This window comes from Pygocentrus nattereri, chromosome 26 (genome assembly GCF_015220715.1).
Source record: "Pygocentrus nattereri isolate fPygNat1 chromosome 26, fPygNat1.pri, whole genome shotgun sequence".
Classification (NCBI taxonomy): Eukaryota; Metazoa; Chordata; class Actinopteri; order Characiformes; family Serrasalmidae; genus Pygocentrus; species Pygocentrus nattereri.
The window spans coordinates 3,025,104-3,045,471 of NC_051236.1; the positions used below are offsets into that span (position 1 = coordinate 3,025,104).

Here is a 20,368-nt window from a genome sequence, read left to right on the forward strand (position 1 = left end):
GTATAATCTTTTCCACTCGGTTTTTCCAGCTGAAAGTCCTTGCAATAACGTGGTACCATTGCAGGTAAGGCAATTAACAGGCACAATCAATCGTACAAAGCCAGCAGGGACATTTGCATAGTAATGCAATTTCCCAACACACCTTATAGAACACTGCCTGCGGGCTCCACTACCTGGCATCTTTTAATTAGCTGTGAGGAGAGAAAAATTGCAGCTTTCTGAGAACAATAAGAACGCATCTTTCCCACAAGCGAGGCCCTTCCGGCTGAGAGCTGTTTGTATTTATTCTTCCGTAAAACTGTGCGAATGGTAACAAGATTTATAAGTGTCACATGTAACAGGTAATTGATTTTTTATGTCTCCTTCTGTGTATTCTATTACATTCGTGTGTGATAACAATTCATAAAGTGCTATTCGCTGCTGCGAGGGATGAGCAATCACTCACAGCGTTCCTGCATTTTCAAAACATTGACTCATCTGAAGAATGTTTATTCACCAAGGCCTCTTCCAGGAACTCATATTCCTCCCGCCTTCTCCACTAGCTCGGAGTTTTCCGCAGCCTAGTGCGATTGTGACTCGCATGCCAATTCGCGCACCTTGTTTTCTCCTTCAAGAGTGGAGGACCCGGCGTCCGTGAAGAGGAACCCGCTCAAGCGAAGCTGATCCTTGATGCAGTTTTTCCACTGCTGGGATTAGAGGTTGTATTATAGCATAACATGCCCCTCAGAACGGGCCTGACCCCCAGGCTTGGCCTCCAGGCCTCAGCTTCGTCTCTCCTTAAAAGGCATCGGCTGGATCTCGGCATCTTGGGCCCCGCTCCGCAGAATTACCCTGCGCTTTATCTCATTATAGAGGAGGGAGGAGGAGAAGGCGAGATATGGACGCTTCCCAGAAACATTAATCTCACTTGTTGGGAATCTGATTTAGCAGCACCGGAGGTGCTTGTTGCCGTTATGGTCTGTGCACATTCTGCCTGGAGTGCTTTGTGATGGACCTCATCCGCTGGCAGGTGGGAAAGATGGTGGTGATGATCCACACGGCACAATGCCTGCGGGGCTGCTCCATTAAATTATTATCGAACCACTTCAATTGAGCTTGCACATCTCTCTCTCTCTCTCTCTCCCTCCCTTTTCTCTTCTCCTCTCCACCCTTTGAGTGGTCTTAGCTCTAAACCCTCTCAGACTGCATTGAGCTGGAAATGTATGCACAGGAGGTCTAGTGGGGTTAGGTTGCCATGAACGCCCATTCGGACGGTTATTTTAATGAATTTGTCTCCGCTACTCTGTGTTTGTTCACCACTCTCAATCCGCTTGCGTACACACTCAGAATACCTCTGGGGTACAGACCCTCGACTTTGTTAGAGCCGACCCCAGGGGGGAAATGGCTTATTGATTTCTGGAGTAACATGATTAAAACGGGTTTCAACACGACTCCTCATTTTAAACTTGTCAACAGCACAAATGACTGACAGCTGGTGAAAGGAATCTTAAAACCATGCTGTCTTTTTAAGTCAACATGTTGCCACCGATTCCGATATTCCCCTGGCACGTTACCAGAGGCAACTGAGTAAGCTTTGTGCAGGAGGAGCAGGGTACGGCCTAACGTGAGGCATAAAGTAGTATGGACAGCATAGACTTTCCACTAGAACATGCTTCTGGTCATAATACTGTGACGGGGAGCAAGGAGGCGGATGCATATGCGGAGATAAGCAAGATTTATTATGGGCAAATTCAGGGTCATCGTCTAAACGACTCAGGTTCGTGTAGCCAACACGGCTTGATAGAGGGGCAGACATGACAGGCAAACCAGAGTCCAACATACAAACAGTACGACCACCACAGCAGATAACAAAGACCAGCAAACACAGGGCTTAAATACAACAGGGCTGATGAGGGACAGGTGGAAACAATCAGGGGTGGAGTCAGGAAACGAGGGGGCTGGACCAAAACAAACTCACATGGGCTAAACCAAAACACGAACACATGGACAGGACCGGGAGGGGCCAGTCGTGACAAATACAGCTTTCACAGCAAGGACAGTATTGACCCTTTAAAGGGCCCAAAGTTTTATTACACACTTCTGTAACCTAAGAACAGCTGAACCAGTTTACTTTGAAGTCCTTGTAGTTACTGAATACTTAGTACTGAATACTAAGTCTTAGTATGTAATACGCCTGGATTTGAAGGATTTAACGCAAGAATGTTTAAAGCAATGCAAATACAAATACAAATAAGCGAAATGACCTTATAATAAGTGCACAACCATCTCAGAATAGGACATACTGGATAGATCAACTAGAATTAAGATCATTTTACTGGACAATATTGTATTTTTAGCAGTGTGTGCGTCTGGACTGCTCCGTTATTACTCACAGCTCTCACTTCCACTTTTTAGCATTTTATTTTAGACCACAAAAAGGGAAGAGGGCCAAGCAGCCCCCCCCCCCCCCCCACCCCCCCCCCCCACCCAGTTCCAGTGCGAACAGATGCAGCATTTGCACTGTAGTTGGATGTTTTTGCTTGTTTTAATCCTTAAGTTACGTTTTTGGCATCTGACGTAACTTTTTTCGAATCATTGTTTAATTGAAGTACCAGCGCGTTTGCTTGAGTATGGATTCGGGCTACTCTCACCTCCTGGAAGCTAAGCTGAGGCGGATCTGGAAGAGAATTTGGCGTTTGGTGCTCACGAGAGCCGCCAGTGTTGAGTGTGCAACAGACGCTTGTTTGCACGAGGGCTACGGCAGGGATGCTAATCAGGAAGACTGATCACATGACGGTTGTTGCCATGATCGCGGGGAGCGCCATCTGTGATGGAGCCTGCCAGTAGAAAGTCTGAAGAAGGGAGAGAGCGGGAGAGAGGAGATAGGAGACATCACCCAACTCCCTCCAAACCATGTCGCGAGCGTCGCGCCTGATTTTCACCCTGAGATTTAACTCGAGTAGACGACAGCCTTTTCGCAACGGCAGCAAGCTGTGCCAAACACGCAACAGCTATCTCTTTCTATGCATGAGTAGACTTTAAAATGAGCGCCGGACGTGTTTGATCCAGCAGTAAATTGAGGCATGTGTGTTGCACTCACCTATAAACTTGAGTCTGGAAGCAATTCAGAGGCTATTAAAGTGTCAAGGCTAATGGAGAAACGCATATAAACAGCCATAATTGAGTCTGAGGTATTTCAGTAGGGGAGACATGTGGTGTTAGAGTTCATGAAGAGGACCCATCAGATATTCGGTCATTATGTCACGTGTTGAGGGTTCAAAGGAGGCGCTGAGAAGGAAATAAGCTGCACCTTTGAAGCTTTGAATAAAACCACCTGTCAAAGTAGTTGGTTAAATTAGTCTGGGCTTAAAGGGGACTTCCACCATTTTTCAACAGTTCCGCATAATTAAATGGTTCTAGGGAAACTTCAGTGGTGGTGATAGGAACCAGACGTCTGAAGAGTGTAGTGCCTCGAAAAGCTCCCTCACAGAAAGTTAGTTCACAGTGAAAACCTGACACCTTGTTTTATGATAGTTTTAAGACACTTTTGGCTCGAAACTTATTTTTAGAACCCATTTATGATGGACAGGTAGCCCTACGTGCACAAAAATAGCCCCCAATAAAAGATTTTCCAGCATTGTGATATCATTAACGTTACACATGACGCTCAGAAGACACGTGTAGGTTCACCGGTGGTTTTGGCTGCTGAATGAAATGGGTTGTAGTCATGGCAACCCCTGGATCGTATCACCACCACTGTAAAGACATCTGAACCATTTCACACCAAACCCCTCTCAATGACTTTGTTTACACCTCAAACACTTAATTGTGCAGAAATTTTATAAATTGGTGGGATCCGTCTTTAGGAAAGCAGAAACGGTTTATTGACTACAGCAGTGGCTGAGCTATAAGGTGCTTATAGATGCTTGGTGTTCTCTTTAAGCTTCCCTTAAAAGCTGCAGTTATATTGGTGATAAAAACGTGGTGTAATTTAATTTCTGACTCATAACTGTTGAAAGGCTTGAGTCTAAATTTTCAGTTTGTGTTTGTGAGATTAAGGTGAGAGTTTTATTATGATTCCGATTTGATGAGAGATTATTTTACATGTGTGATTTTTCTGACATTGAAACAAACAGAAAAGAGCAATACAGAGTCTTTAAATGTACTTTATTGTGTGTCTCAACTCTTTAAAGGGCAGCAACGTTGAATGGTTAAGATGTAAACAGAGTCATTCAGAGTGGTTTGGTGTGAAACGCTCCGTTCCAGAGAGACTCACTGAGTCAGAGTTGTCACAGTGGTGGTGATAGGAACCAGACGTTTAACCTCTTCAACACCTTGAGATTCCAAAATGCTCTTGGTCCTGTTCTTCCTAACGTTCATATTCCATAAGCTCCATTCAGAAGCTGGGTGTCGTGTGAGGCTGTAGCTCTTCTCTCCAGTCTAATAGACGGTGATGTCATTTTAAACCCTTATAATAAAAGAAGCTGAACTTTGTTTTTCTACTGAAAGTCGACCCGTTTTTCCCCAAATCTGGGCTCTAAACTATAAACAGACGGCGTCTCTTCAGTGATCTGCTCTGGAAACATCACTTTTAGAGAACAACACAAAGAGCGTCGGAGATTTTTGGCTTTCAGCAGTGAATCATGAGCATATAGTGATATGTGGAGATCATAAAACACACGTTCTGTTCATTTGAGGAGCTTTTACAAAAAAACAAATAAATAAATGGATTAAAATTAACGTTTATTTTATGCAGCTACTGAATAATATGCCTTACAATTTTGGCCACGTAGATTCAGATGGGGGATAAGAGGTTAAATGCCTCTAAATGCTATTACACAACTTGGTTATGAATAGGCCGCCTGATATCTGACACTGATTTACAGTAGTTTTTAGAGAGCATGTTCATGGTGGAGAGGCACATGCAGGGTATGTAATGTGGGCATCACGATTTCTGGTTCCTATCACCACCACTGTAAAGAAATCTCCAGGTTATTAAATATTATGATTCATATTTCTAGTTTATAGGTTGTCGTACGGCATTAGTCTCATATTTAACACTAGACCTCAAAAGTTAACTTCAGTGCTGTTAAGTCGGATGTTCCTCTGGCTGCGTTATAACTTTGGAAGGTGCTCAGATGTCTAATCACCGTAGGCCGGATTAGTGAGGAGCCAGCAGGAGCCATTCTCTCTCGGTCTGGTGAAGCTGGCCTCGTCCTGCAGCTGACCCTTTGCCTCCCGTAACCTGCTCTTCATCCCTTCGCCTTAACCAGAGGGCTCAGAGTCAGCGAGCTCTAATGCCGACGCATAGATCTCCCAGACAGGATGGAGTGAGCTGATCAGGACCCAGGTGAGCACATGGTGCAGGTTTTCAGCCTGGCCTGAAGGTTACAGGGAGGTTGTTTCCTACAGGGGGAACACCTGTGCTCCCCTGCCCCACATTTGGCTAACTGAGATGTTGATTTTTGCTGGAGGTGCAGATTTTTCCAGACAGTCTGATTGGCTGAAGGGAAACCTGAGACTGACTGGCTCAGTTTTTAATCGTATTTCTCTGACACTCTCAAGCAGGTAAAAAGAGCCTTTAAGTGGTCAGTTATGAATGGTGTTTAAAGCTAGTTGTACTTTAAAAGCTCTCAACCACTTATGGCACAGATGTGCCATATATACCCATTCAGAGCAAAGCGAGCCTCATTTCCAGGGTTCTTTAGTAAAGAAAATGGTTCTATATGGAACTATGAACACTCAAAGAACCCTTCGGATGGATTGAGAATGTGCTATATATGATTCTATATAAATGGTTCTTCAGATTGATGGAGATGGTTTTAGAAAACCTTTTAGAAAAGGGCTCTTCTATTATTGGACGTTGACATTGTAACAACAGAAGAAGCATTTTTGGTACGACCTAGAACCAGTTTCAAAAAGGCTGTATGTAGAACCATCTACAGGACATTCTCCATGGACCTGAAGAACTTTTCACGACGCACAAGGAATCCAACATTCAGCATCGTCCAACAATAAAGGGAGCTTCATGCATCTTTTGCGCAGTGATAGAAAACATGATACCTCACAGAAAGCTCCAGTTCTACACCCAGAAACTGGTAAAATGGTCATACACCGTAAAAATGGTCTCGTCGTCTAAAACAGGACTTCACGTGGTAACAAGTCTGAGTAAAACTACTTCAGTCCTTCAGTGCGCATGTGTGACTTTCTCAGACTCGTTGGGTTCGTGCCATTAATAAAACGGTTGCCACTTTAAAATAAGACTACTCTTTCGTTCAAAGCGTTTAAAATGTGCTTATTAATGGTTATTAATTAGGTCCTGAAGACCATTAAATCATTAAAAATGTCATTAGAACACAAATCAAACATTGAACAGTGACCTACTGTTTGCCTAATAGTGATCCCTCATTCATTCATTTAAAAAAATAAATAAATTTATCATTTTTTATCATTACTTTTAAAATTTGTGATATTGTACTATTACCTTACTAATTTCTTATCTATTTTTGATCTTAATTTCTTAGCATTTAAATCTCAAGTTCTATTTTTATCTACTTTTATCTTTTATTCACTGTTATTTTACATTTTCTTTTCATTTAAAATGATTAAATGTGGTTATTATTTTCTTTGTCATGTCAATCCCTGTTTTTGGAAATGCTCGGCTACATTGAAAATGAGGGTTGCCCTCAATGTACTTCCGAGTCAAAATAAAGGTTGAATGAATTCGTACAGTTAAACCTCAGATCTTGCAGTTTACTGATTTTACTTAGTCTTGTTTATCAGTCAGCATTAAAGCGGTCACCGCATGTTTATTCATCAGTTATAGCAGCTCACTTTCGCCTTTTTGTTAATATGTTAGAGCTGCTGATTAATGGTCAATGAAGTGTTTATGACCTAAGTAAGAGCCAAAACTATTTTCAAACTGTTCATAAACTTCTACAAGGGTAGTCTTATTTGAAATAGTACATAAAATGCATGGAGAAGAGTGTGCAGCGATGGCGAGCATGTTTTACGGGCACCAGAGTGTTCTCAGACTGCTGGCATGGACAAACGATGTCTAACGTGAGTGTAGAAGTTGTTTACAGGGCTGTGAATGCCAGATCAAATGGGTCTGACTGAAGCCTATAGTGCATGATAGCGGGAGAGCACTGGCTTATTGTGAACCATTGAGGAGAGGGGAGGGAGAGAGAGAGAGAGGAGAGGAGAGGAGGGGAGGGGAGAGGAGGGAAGTGGTCCCCTAGGCTCTACTCAGAACAATGTCAGGTTTGTTAGGCCCAGCTAAACTCGGAGGAGCTGGCCGTTCACCCCTCTACCTTTCCCCATTCACTAGTCTCTCCCTCTCCTCTCGCTCTCCTCTGCTGATCTCCACTGTAAGTGCTTGTGCAAAGTTCATAAGGCTTCCCTCTGTTTGTACGACCCATAGTGGCAGCTTCGTCCTCCTCGCACTTAAAGGGAGCACCGTGGGCCCCACTTCGGCCCCGGATTGGCACAGGGCTGCTTTGAGTGTTCTCAGTGTCTAGGTTTGGCAATCTGCCCCCACTATCAAACGAGCCACAGTGTTCCTGCCAACGCCCGTTCTTGTCCCTCCTTCAGCCGGACGTGAATGGAGGACATTTGGGGGGACGTTTCAGGCATCAATTAAGACTTGTTTGTGTTATCGGTTAAATGAAGATCAGTGGCGACCAACCAGCGCAATTTATCTACGTAAACAAGCCAGATTTATTTTCATTCCTGAAGGTACGTCAACAGATATTATTTACCCGAATGTCAAGTACAGAAGGGGAACGGCATCCCGGTTCGTTAGAATTGCCCTAAAGTGATTAATTGCTTTGATCGGAAGCTGGATCAAAGCATCTGTTGGCAAGGAAAGCGAAACATTTGCAAGTAAAACTATGGAAAGATCAGTCACGCGTTTCATATTACTTAAGGTAATTAGCTGCAGTCACAGAGGATGAAATTAATGGAACGTCCAAATGGCAAACGCGTTAATACATTCCTTATAATTGAATTCCAATTAGGAGTGTTTATGGTGCCTGTGAATTTAATTATAGTCCAAGTAATTGATGGTGTCGTACTTCGCACAGCAAATGTGATCTGCAAAGAAACGAAAAACAAACAGAAAGAAAAACAGAAAACTGTCAGCAAGCGTTGGGCAGTAATGGTGCCTTTGGCTCAGCCGAGGGATGCGCTTGGTTCTGTTCTTTAACGACCCGTATCAGCATAATTCAAGCATGACCCTCTACCCCTTCCCCCGTTTCCAATCTCTCTCTCTCTCTCTCTCTCTCTCTCTCTCTCTCTCTCTCTCTCTCCCTGTTACGCCATGTGTCATGCACCCCACATCATATATCATCCAGATTCTTCTCCACCCCCCGGTGTCACGGGAGGGGCTGGGGCTTTCTCTGTCAGCTAGCAAGAGCTCGTTACTAGCCTTTCTACCTCTCCGCTGTGAGCCGAGTCTGCAGATTACATGGGCTTCGGGGTCTCGGTCCCATCTGTGCAGTGCTGGACCACTGTTGCTGCCCACCAACTGGTGGCAATTAGAGTGTAAGCAGCCGCTCGCTTGTAGACTGTGTTTGTAAGCATGCTGGAGGACTGGAGCACAGCCTTGTGTTGTGCTGATTGCAACAGAGCTACGTTTTATAGAACGAGGCAGAGCAATAAACACAAATGTGCATGAGCCTCATACCAGCACTGGTACCGCTGTCCCTGGCTGCAGTGTTTGTTCTGCAGGGATTTACTGCTTGACATTAACTTTAGGACTGTTGAAGACTGTTTTCTGATCTCGTCTGAGTTAATGCTTTTGTCTGATAGTTCGGCATTTGCTGTATGGAATTTTTGACTTGATGTTTTTATTGTTCGTATATTTGTAATTTTGACTGTAGTTCTAACTTTGACCTTATTTCTTATCGTATTCTGCTTCTAATCCTGCTGCTTTTAGTTTGTACTTTGTAAATTCATTCAAATTTTCACTAGTATATATATATATATATATATATGACTCACTATCTATTAAACATAATAGATAGCAGCTGTAGCCAGTCAGCAGCCTGTCCGTGTTGCCCACCCTCACACACACATATACAAACACACACACACACACAGACACACTAACAGCCAGCCATGTAGGAGGAGAACAGAGTGATGGACACAGCGCCTCCACACTTTTACTGCCCGCGGGTTCAGCCCAACACCACGTGTAATATAAACGTGTAGGGGGGCTGTGCTGGTTTTGAACTGCACTCACACGCTACACTCTCAGAAATAAAGGTACTAGACTGTCTCTGGGTCAGTCCTCCTCCTGTCACTGGGGTGGGACCCTCAAGGCTCCATCTCAGTCCCTTTAGTCAGGGAACATAACTGAACCATAACCCACTGAAATGATCTGTTCTAAGCTGGACTGACTCCACACACCCCGCCTCGCCTCCAGGCTTTTACTCTACTGCTCTGGTTTAAAACATTCGGTTATGAAAAGGAACCAATACCAACTTTTCACCTGGAGAACCTGATTTAAGCTCCACAATCAGACCTTAGAACCACTGTAGAACCTTTGAGGGAACATCTACACTGTTTGTACCTTGATGAACGAGAAATGCTCCTGAACAGAACCTTCATTTCTCACAGTGTACATGTGAACATCAGTGTGAATGTAACTATGTCTGTATGTTCACACCTGACTCACTACAGCCTGGCTGCAAAGTGCTGAAACTTTTTGTGATGCCTTAATAAACAATTAGCTCCAAATAAATAAATAAATAAGTAAAAAGCCTTCAAGAAGCGTAAACTTCCCTGTCCAACATTCCTTCACTGGTGCCTCTCTCTCTCTCTCTCTCTCTCTCTCTCTCTCCCTCTCTCTCTCTCTCTCTCTCCCTCTCTCTCTCTCTTCCTACCCGCCCAGTGAAATGAATAGCCCTCCGATCAGGCTTTGTGTGTCGTGATTGTCACTCGCTTAATGAGCTTCTTTGCCAGGAGAGAGGCTTTGGCAGCATATGTCTCCCCTGTGCCTCCCATATGCAGCTCCGTGCACCAGCGACGCACAGACTCTTCCCCGGGTCCCTCTCGCCCCGCTCGTCTCTCTCCTCCTGTGCGTCTGCCCTGTGTGACGGAGGAATGCTTTTTCCGGAGGCGCGAGGGAAGAGAGGAGAATGAAGCGAAGTCCTGTGAGTATTGAGGCTTGTGTTCAGCGGCTCCGTCGGAGCTCGTTCCAAAGGCAGCCCGAGGCTGGGATTACAGGAGTGGTGCGAGTGTTTTGGGTGTCCGCACGTGCGTTAGGGGCAGGGTTGTAGCAAGTCAGGCAGAAGGTTAACCCTTAAGTTTAGCCTTACTCTCTGGAAGTATGACAAACTTACCAAGCCTTAGAAGTTGGAGTGATGACTGGCAATAATGGGAGCTTGGTGTAATTTGATATTTGAGGTTTTTGTCACATGCATCTCATTGAAACGAGGAAACTCTGGAAAGTGAGACGGTTAAGCCTTCAATCCGTACCACACTTGTTGTGTAAGTAGAGGAGATATTTCATCACGATTTGAATCAAACTGCAAAAAATGGCATCGTGTCGAGTAATTTTATCTCGAATCTATTCAGTAAAACTAATATTTCTCCTGTTGTGATTGTTTCGAGCTTCATTTAAGATTAGTTAACATTTCCAGATGGTTTTTACTTGTTTTATGTGATATTATTGAGTAAAATAATCTCACTGTAGTTGCAGATCATTATGCTTTGCCACTGTTGTGAGATGAATTTACTTGATATAATGACCTAAAACTAGTAAAAATGTCTAAAAATAAGCCAGATAATCTTACAATAAGTGCACAACCATCTCAAAACCAGAAATATTAGATATATCGACTAGATTTAAGATCATTTTACTTGACAAGATGCCATTTTTTGCAGTGTAGACGAAACTTAGTGTTGAGCCAGTGAGGGTTTACGTCTTGCCATGTTTTTTGTTATTGGTTGACATCAAAACAGTGGACAAAAAAAAATGCCAAGAGTGCTTTTTACAATGTAAATCAATCATAAATGCAGTTCATTACATGTGCAATGAGTTTTAAAAACTCCAGCAGCACTGCTGTGTCTGATCCACTCAGACCAGCACAACACACACTAACACACCACCATCACGTCAGTGTTACTGCATTGCTGAGAATGATCCACCACCCAAACAGTACCTGCTCTGTGAGGGTCCATAGGGGTCCTGACCACTGAAGAACAGGGTAACAGAGTATCAGAGAAACAGATGGACTACAGTCTGTAACTGTAGAACTACAAAGACCAGCTATACAGTAAGTGGAGCTGATAAACTGGACAGTGAGGTGGTCAGATACCTGTTTTGATACACATTCCTGAGCAGTACTTTTATCAACACCTTCTTTTGAATTGCAAACTAAGAGTGGGTGTGGCTTCAACGGAATCTACCAAAATGCAGACTAATCAAAAAGTTGTGATATTAATAACATGCATGTGAAACGTAACATAGGCAGCCAATCAGAAGTCTATATTTTGGAACAAACATGCATATTAGCTCACAGGTACGGATATTAAGATTACATACTGCAGTTGTCGACTTCTGTACAGACAGCTGATGTTTCTGAATAGTAGAGATTTTTTTTTACGCAGCAGTATTTCAGTAACTGGCTCTGTATCAAAACGATTTGAATTTCAGTGAATTAATAGCATAACACAACTACTGATGGGCCGATCCACATTTTCTTCGGTTCCGATCCGATTCTGATGCACAACAGCCGATACTGATACAGATCCCGGGAACAAGAGCGCTTTTTATTTTATTATTATCTTTTTTATTTTTGGTATTGTGTTTTAAGGGGTGGCATGGTGGTGCGGTGGGTAGCGCTGTCGTCTCACAGCGAGGAGGGCCTGGGTTCGATTCCCCGGTCCTCTCTGTGTGGAGTTTGCATGTTCTCCCCGTGTCTGTGTGGGTTCCTCTGGTTTCCTCCCACAGTCCAAAAAGACATGCAGTCAGGCCAATTGGACATGCTAAATTACCCCTGGGTGTGTCTGTCTGTCTGCCCTGCGATGGACTGGTGGCCTGTCCAGGGTGTATCCTGCCTTCCGCCTGAAGACTGCTGGGATAGGCTCCAGCACCCCCCATGACCCTGAGGGAGAAGTGGCTTAGAGGATGGATGGATGGATGGATGGATGGATGGATGGATGGTATTGTGTTTTAAATTTGTGCTTAAGGTGTTTAATCTTACAGTCAATTCCGAGGTCAGCCAGTCTGCAGTGAGACTCATGAGAGACGCTGGACTCACATCTGATCACCAAATGTTAGTTGTGAAGCTCACGGCTTTAACATCTAACTGTGGTGATACACCAGTTGTACAGTTTGCGTAAATCGGCTTCTGAGGGGGACTAAATTGGTTGTGTTGTATGATGCAGCTGTACTTGTACCCTTTGGTGTATATATATATATATATATATATATATATATATACACACAAATATCCCCAAACAAACGACATTTTACAGCTAAAGTTATGTGCTCACTCAGTTACAGACTGAAGTTGGTAAAATGTGGAATGGATTCTGGATCAGCGATGTTTCGTGTCATGTTACATTACAGTGGGTACATGGTCCAGCGCGAGCTGCAGGCTAGAATCTGGAGCGGTAAGTGGATCGGCCCTGTCCGTACGATCTCCAACGAGTCAATTAAGTCAATATCCGTCCCGATACCAATATAGGATTGGATCATCCCATCTCTAAAAACAACAGTAGCCTTCTAAAATTAATTGTAAGGCCTATATAATATAAGGCTTATCCATTAAATAATAGGGATTTCTCAGTAACTACTATGTAACTGCTACATACAATGCTGGAGTTATAAGACAGGGACTGAGGCTCTGGGCCCACTAGCAGTTTAAGAGTTACAGAGATTTTGAAGCATGTACAGTAGATATTTTGAGAGTATCACTGTCTTTTCTTTTTTGATCCTAAATACGTCTCAGAGTCAGACATTCATTTTCCGTGCTTCTCTTTTAGTGTGCTTTTCCTCTTTGCATGGTTTTTTATCAGGTGCATCGTGTTCTGTATTAGTGATCTTTTATAGCTAGCTGGCTCCGTGGCGACAGTTGTCAGAAAGCTTCCTGTGGATCTGGACATCGTCAGGTTGTCTTTCGTTTAAGGACAGATAAAAAAGAGCAAGAGGTTCTTGTACACAGTGGATTGATGAAGAAGCGCAGAACGTGGTCCACAACTCGCCCAACTTTCAAACAGAATGTCACGAAGAGCTCGTCCAGATATCACTCCAGAGAGTCCGAGCAGGAAGTTCACTTCAAAGGTGGAGCGAGAAGAAAAATCAGACCCTTTACTTCATTGCAGGCTCGTATTTGCCTGAAATAACGTGTGAAAAGAATAGCATCGTCCAGCTCATCTTTTAATCAGTGATTCATAATATCTCAAAACCATGTATTGAGTGTGTTTACATTTGTTAGTAATGTGATCAACACATTTACCTGCACTTAAGTAATCAGATAATGGGGAAACTCCAGGTCTACATGAGTCAGACAGTAATCAGATAATGGGGAAACTCCAGGTCTACATGAGTCAGACAGTAATCAGATAATGGGGAAACTCCAGGTCTACAGGAGTCAGACAGTAATCAGATAATGGGGAAACTCCAGGTCTACATGAGTCAGACAGTAATCAGATAATGGAGAAACTCCAGGTCTACAGGAGTCAGACAGTAATCAGATAATGGAGAAACTCCAGGTCTACATGAGTCAGACAGTAATCAGATAATGGGGAAACTCCAGGTCTACATGAGTCAGACAGTAATCAGATAATGGGGAAACTCCAGGTCTACATGAGTCAGACAGTAATAAAGTCTGCATATTATGACCATTTATACATGTCCAAATTCTCCCTGATCAAAGGATCCATAGCACTGCAGATAGCTGAGAAGGTAGCAACGTTTTTACTGCTGATAGCTATCTCTGGTCAACTGTCATTAGCTTTACAGGCCCAACTAGCTACTGTGAGCCAGCTAAAGTTAGCTCATCCTAACTGGGTACCTCAGTTTGTTAAAACACCTTGGTGTCCAGCACACTTGCTAGTGTGGTACTGTTAGATTCTGTTTTTTGGGCTTATTTAGATGTTTTTGTGTATTTAATTTAGATCTACAGTACTGTGTGAAAGTTTTAGGCGTCTAAGGCGATTTTTAAACAATTGGCCTCAGCAGTGAGTTTATCACAATATACATTAGAATAAAGTCGTATTCATAATTCAAATAAACAGAAAAACAATAAAGAGTAACAAGAATTTCTTGGGTCCATATTTTTCCTTGACACCTTCACAGCCGCCACAGAGACTCGTTAATATCATCAATGACATCATGAGCTCAATTTCCTGAGCTCTGATTGGTCAAACCAGGAGCTGCTTTTTAACTACATATAATACTGGGCTTCCTCGAGGAGAGGCTTGGAGATGGGTAAACAAACACACTCACAAATATTAACATTTTTCTCAGCAAATAAACACAAACTACACAAATAAATACATTTTGAAAATGTGTCTTGGGTGCCTGAGACTTATGCTCTGTACTGTATGTTATGTAGTCTTAGCACATTTGGTCTTAGGAAGTCTGCCACACTGTAAGTCTAATAACCTTATCAACCACTTGGAAGTGAACAGTTGGTCCTCACATCACAGCTCCTCGTGTTTAGTTTATCCACATTTACTGTTGAGTCATCTAGACCAGAGGTCACTAATGGGCAGACCGCGGCCCAAGTCCAGACCCAGACACTGTCCTATGCAGACCTGGACCTATAATCAATAAACTATGGAGAATGATTTCATTTCGATGGGCTGGTCCTATTTTAATTTACGGTACGGCTTTAGTGCCCGGAGACTCACAGAGCAATCGCATGCATTGTAAATATCACACATGACGCCACTCAGCCAATCAGATCTGTGCATTATAATGAGCACTGAGACTCGAGTCAGTGACGCCACACAGGGGAGGGACGAGGAGCGAAACAGCAGTCAGAGAAGAAAGTGAGTCAGAGGGAAGTTATTCCACATGACGTGATCTAAAAAGAGAAAACTGACAGTAAATGTTGTTGAAATCTGACCGAACTGGACTTTATTTGATCTGATGTTCAGTAAACGTTGATGAAATCTGACCGAACTGGACTTTATTTGATCTGATGTTCAGTAAATGTTGTTGAAATCTGACCGAACTGGACTTTATTTGATCTGATGTTCAGTAAATGTTGGTGAAATCTGACCGAACTGGACTTTATTTGATCTGATGTTCAGTAAATGTTGTTGAAATCTGACCGAACTGGACTTTATTTGATCTGATGTTCAGCTGTCGACTGTATAAGATGCTGACATTCCTACTCGGCTACTTCAGTAAACAGCATATGGCACTGATTCATGATGCAGGTCAGACGTTATGATGTTCTGGTCCTTCGCTTGAGGAAATTTTCTCGAACTGGACCTTATTGAATTTTAATTTAGTACCCCTGATCTAGACAGTCTGGAGCATAACAAACCTAATCTGAACACCTTTGTTGGAACTGTATTAAACCTATGCTCCTTGCCTAGTCACCAGACCGCTCTGGGAGCCTCAGACGTGGGCTGTTCTTTACCGGTGGGCATCTATACTTGCAAACGAACTACTGCGTCACTCCTGCAACCTAACAGTGTGCTTCTTCCAAAGTAGATAACCAGATTGCCTGGTTGGAGCCAAAACATAAGTAATTCTAGGACAGTTAAGTGCATTAGCCTAGCATTTATCCCTCTCACCATCATCACCAGCCACCCATGCACTTAAAAGGTCTTGAGCATGAAGTGAAACTTTAGTTGATATTAGGCATTGATCTAATACCAGCGTTGAGCATGGAAGCCTACTTTTAGATGCTCCTCTTAACCACACGATCTCCAGTATCAGACCAAAAACAGATCAAATCATTCCTTTAAATCTTAGCGTAGTTACCTAGTTATGCTAAGCCATGTGTATGAGCCATATTCAAGTGTTTTGATGGTTTGTTTATATGTTCTCTTTTGTTGGCTTTGAGTGTGCGCCCCCTATAGGTGATTGGTGCCACCCTATAAATCTGTGACTGAGATGCCTGTCAGAAAGGAAGGCAGAGCAGCAATACCGTCATTGATCCTAGTTGGCGCCTCAGTTGGCACCTCGACACCCAGCCGCCATTGGGGCCTGTCAGCCAAACAGCCTTGCTCTATCCTGGGCTCCTAATAGTTATTAATGTGATGTTTATGGACTTCATTTTTGCATTTCTATTTATTCATAATAAATTTCCAGCGATATTTTGCATCAAATACCCTCTTTGGAATTCTTGGAAACCAACTGTGAGTCTGACACTGAATCTGTCTTCTTCTGTGTGGTAAAGACAACTGGAAACTGGAAACAAGGGGTTAAAGGATAAACTCAAACTGTTTTTATCATCACACCATGCTAAGTGCACGTCACCATTGGCAACAGCAGAGTCATTTTATCAGTTTTAAGCTTATAGAACCGGAGCGTTCTGCGAGCTGCCGTCTTTCCTATCACTGTATAAAAGATGCACAAGGCTTCCTTTGATTGTTGGAGGTGCTGTGTCTTTTAGAGCAAGCGGGAGCTCATTCAGAACATTTCCTCATTTAATCAGAGTAACAGTAAAGCATGATGTTCACGTGTTTCAAGGTTGTTTGTGACACAAACTGAATAAAAATCCCGGAATTTTCGGCACCGGCACCAAGAGATTGTGTGATTAACAGAGGAGAGCAAATAAAATGACAGAAATAACCACTTTTTAGGGCGTAATAGGGTTAAGAGGGTGTTTTTATTAAAAATAGATATTTTTAAAGCTTTGTAGCATGTAAAGAAAAAATCGCCAGTGGGTTTTTTTTGTTTTTTTTTGTAATTTGTGGTTCTGTATCAGTATCAGAAAAGAAAAAGGATTGTGCCATATCTAGTTGATATTTTTCAAACCATATTCTCACACATTCAGGACTGTCCAGCCCACGTAGGCTAAAACATAAAACGGACCACTCTGCTGGGAATATTCCCATATTTCCCGATGGCAAGGCTGCACTTGTTTCCCAGTGACCACAGCTGTTCGTTTCTCGAGATGCAGTTACAGGCAGGAAAAAACAGCTATTCTTTTCTCCCAACGTCCAACATCAGCACTGGGAAATCAAAACTCCCCTCTTAGGTGCCAGAAGTAAATTGGCTTTCGTGCTGACGGATGGAATCGGTCAGATCTAGGATGCAATTTTGTCCGGTCTTGTTGAACTGAGGCCGAGTCGGATTCTAGGAGATTGGCAGTATCCGTCAGATGTTCTGAATGAATGTTGGTTTCCACCAAATAACCCACTGGGTCCATCTTTGAGATTGCTCCTACCTACCCTCCTCAAACCCACTTCAGGCCACTTCGGTGTAATATGATTACTGTCCCCTGCATGCAGCTCTTCTCAGTGACTCAGAGACTTCAAAGACAGGGACAAAAATGGTGAAGAAAATCAGCATCCGCACATGCGGACAAATCCCTCGCTCTCGTGTACAGTACCTGCAGTTTTAACAATTTCTCTCACTTGGTCTTTCTCCGAAACCCTGGCTCTCTTTTTCTCTGTCCGTCTCTCACTTTCAACTTGACAGCACATCTGTGATTGCTGAGCCCTTCAACAGTCTCTTCCATTCTTCACTGCCTTTGCGTGTGACCTTAGCTGTACAGGCAATTTATTATTTTCCCCCCGGTCTGTAACGGCACGTTATTCCAAGAACAGCACATCTCTGTAACATACAGTAAGGACTATTGCCATTTTCTGAGCTCGAATTATGAATGGCGCACTTCTGAGAAGCAAAGCAGTGCGGTGTAGATTGGATGCCCGCTGTTTCTTAATGCGCTCAGCAAGCTTCCAAGCTCTAGAAAGATGAGCATAGCCTCTGCAACCAATATGGCACAGCAGAGATTCAGGCAGCTTGTTAGGAGATTAAAAATGATGGTAATTGTTTATTTTTTCTTTTAGCAAGGTTGCTGTTTCAGAGCCTCCCACCAAGGCTTTCTTTGGCTGTTGATGAGGGGAAGGCTTGACCCTTTGCCCCGAGAGCGCCCGATCCATAAAATCAAGAAGAGCATGCTGCAGGTTACTGTTATGGGAAGAAGCTCAGGGTTTGATGGAGCTTTTAAATTGCATTTTGCTGGGGGCTAGGGACCCGTCGATCTCTGTCACCGGTCAGCGGACTTTCACTGGGGTCATGAGGTCATTCGTCATCCCGTCACCAGGGAGCTTAGGTCAGGAGCTCCACTGTTCATTTATTGCAACTCAGGATGCATCCGTCATCGTCTTCCCTCACTTCCTGTCTTTCTCTAGCATCATCACCCACTCCGTCTATCCCTCTACTATCCCGCCACAATATCTACCTTCATTCTTCTTCTCTTCTTTGTTCATCGCTGTGCAGTCTCCACCGCCCACTCCAGCACCATCCCGATCGCTCGTCTCTAGAGTGGGTTCATGATCCACACCCACGCTGTCCCATCCCTCCTCCTTCTTCATTCCACCTCCTTCAGCCTCTCCTCAGCAATCCCTCCGTCTACCAAGCTATATTTAACCTTCCTGGGTTACGACCTGCTCCTAATACATTCAGCTATTGATCACATACGTCATCTCTGATAAAACCCACTTCTGGTCCAAATCCCACACAATAACTTCGCCCACGCCTCTCTCCACTCTCTAGCTTCATTCCTCCACACCTCCTTTTCCCAATCCCTCATTCCTTGCCCATCCCCCCACCTCGCTTCCAACCTGCTCCATGTTCAGGCTCCTGCAGTATTAATGGCTTGGTAATTGAAGTGCTCCCTCTCCAGCACGCGTGAGAAAAAGCGCCGTGAAACGGGGCCAAATTCTCAATTAGACAAGGTTATTATTTAATATTGCTCCCATTTCCTAATCTCATTAGCCAGCCTTGTTTCTTGTTTTTGCCACGACTGCAAAGTTTTAATAATAGATGAGCCGCGTGTGTCTTGCCTGACACGCTTTTACAGTTTGTCTTGTGTTTGTTTAAGTCCCACTTGTCAAGGGTCCGAGGGAAAGTAGCGCTGAATGAAACACGAAAGCAGTGAGGACGAGCTCAGCAGGAGGCTTCAGATTCTCCTACGGCAGTACATTTGTTCAGCTGCCGATGTTCCAAAATTGATGAGCAGATGCTCTGCCCAAATTTGTGACCATTTACAACTGCAGGCTTTTAAATTATTTTCTTATTGTAAAGTCTGCCATAATCCACTGAAGGCAGGAGAGCATGAAATCGCATTAAAAAACTCACTCACTTGAGAGTCTAGCTTGTTTGAATACGCGAGAAAATATACAAAACAAGTGATTAAAGTGGCTAAAACGATGACATGCTGTAATTAATATGAAACGGAAAGAAAACGACTAATTGGTCTTTAGTGCTATTAATCACAGACATGCCTTAATTATGCTGAAGAGATTACAATCAGAATCAGGCACAACATCCAGAGGAATTGGAATCTATCAAGACCACTCTGTAGAATATTCTAAGCCATTCTGACAAGAACAGGATTGAGCTAATCCCATTACAGGCCTGCACGGAAAACCAGAACTCCCCATACAACAGGCAGTGGAATGCTGAGCTCTGGGTGTTAAAGAAGTACCTTGGGAACGTGAAAAAGAACGCATACAGTTTAAGAACCTTACATAATTATGGAGTGAATTATGGAAGTGGTTTATTGGCAATACTACCAACCAAGCATGTTTCGGGGCCACTCATTAGGGCTTTGCTGTGGTTACATGTATTTTGACCAATTCCGCTCTGTAAAACTGTTTCACTTCATGTACGTTTTTGAGGTGTCTTGCTTGAACGAGGTGCTTAACAGCATTTCAGTCGAACTGAGTGCAGAACTCCTACCTCCCATTCCTAAAACATGGAATTTCTTCTGTTTGAGCCACTCTGTTGATGATTTACACCCTGAATTTTGGCTCATCTTCATGCCAAGCGACTAACCACTTTGAGTTTTAGATCACAGACAGACACCCTGATATTCCCAACTTTTGAGTATGTGGGAAACATCATTATTCCTTTATAATACAGTTATTAAGCCTTTAAGAGTATCAGACAGTGAGCTCTCTGCTTATGACTACTTTATTTAGCAATAACTAGACTGAATTAAGGTTTTCCAAAGTGCTTTTGTTTGCGTATTATGCATCATATTCCTTTGCGCAAGGTTTTGGGTGTCCAGTGTTGCCCTCGTCAAGCGAAAAGCTTGTAGCGGACTATTCAAGCCACTCACTACTAATTTACTGGCTGCTAATCATTTTTCAGCTTTTATTTATGTGTTATGTATTTTGTGTATATGCAGGTTGCTTATTAACAAACTCACTAGTAACTCAGCAAATAGCTCTAAATAAT

At 43.2% G+C, this 20,368-nt stretch overlaps 1 protein-coding gene across 3 annotated transcripts in view; it reads left to right on the forward strand.

Annotated features, from left to right (window-relative positions):
* Positions 1 to 9,905: 9,905 nt before the first annotated feature.
* Positions 9,906 to 20,368, forward strand: part of chl1b (cell adhesion molecule L1-like b) — a 102,664-nt gene continuing 92,201 nt past the window's right edge. For 2 of the 3 annotated variants that reach the window (XM_037534752.1, XM_037534753.1), the window contains exon 1: positions 9,906 to 10,136. In XM_037534752.1, the coding sequence (XP_037390649.1) occupies positions 9,929 to 10,136 (208 nt within the window). In that variant the 5' untranslated portion in view covers positions 9,906 to 9,928. The remainder of the gene's footprint in view (positions 10,137 to 20,368) is intronic. The other variant, XM_017711695.2, reaches the window with a different exon arrangement.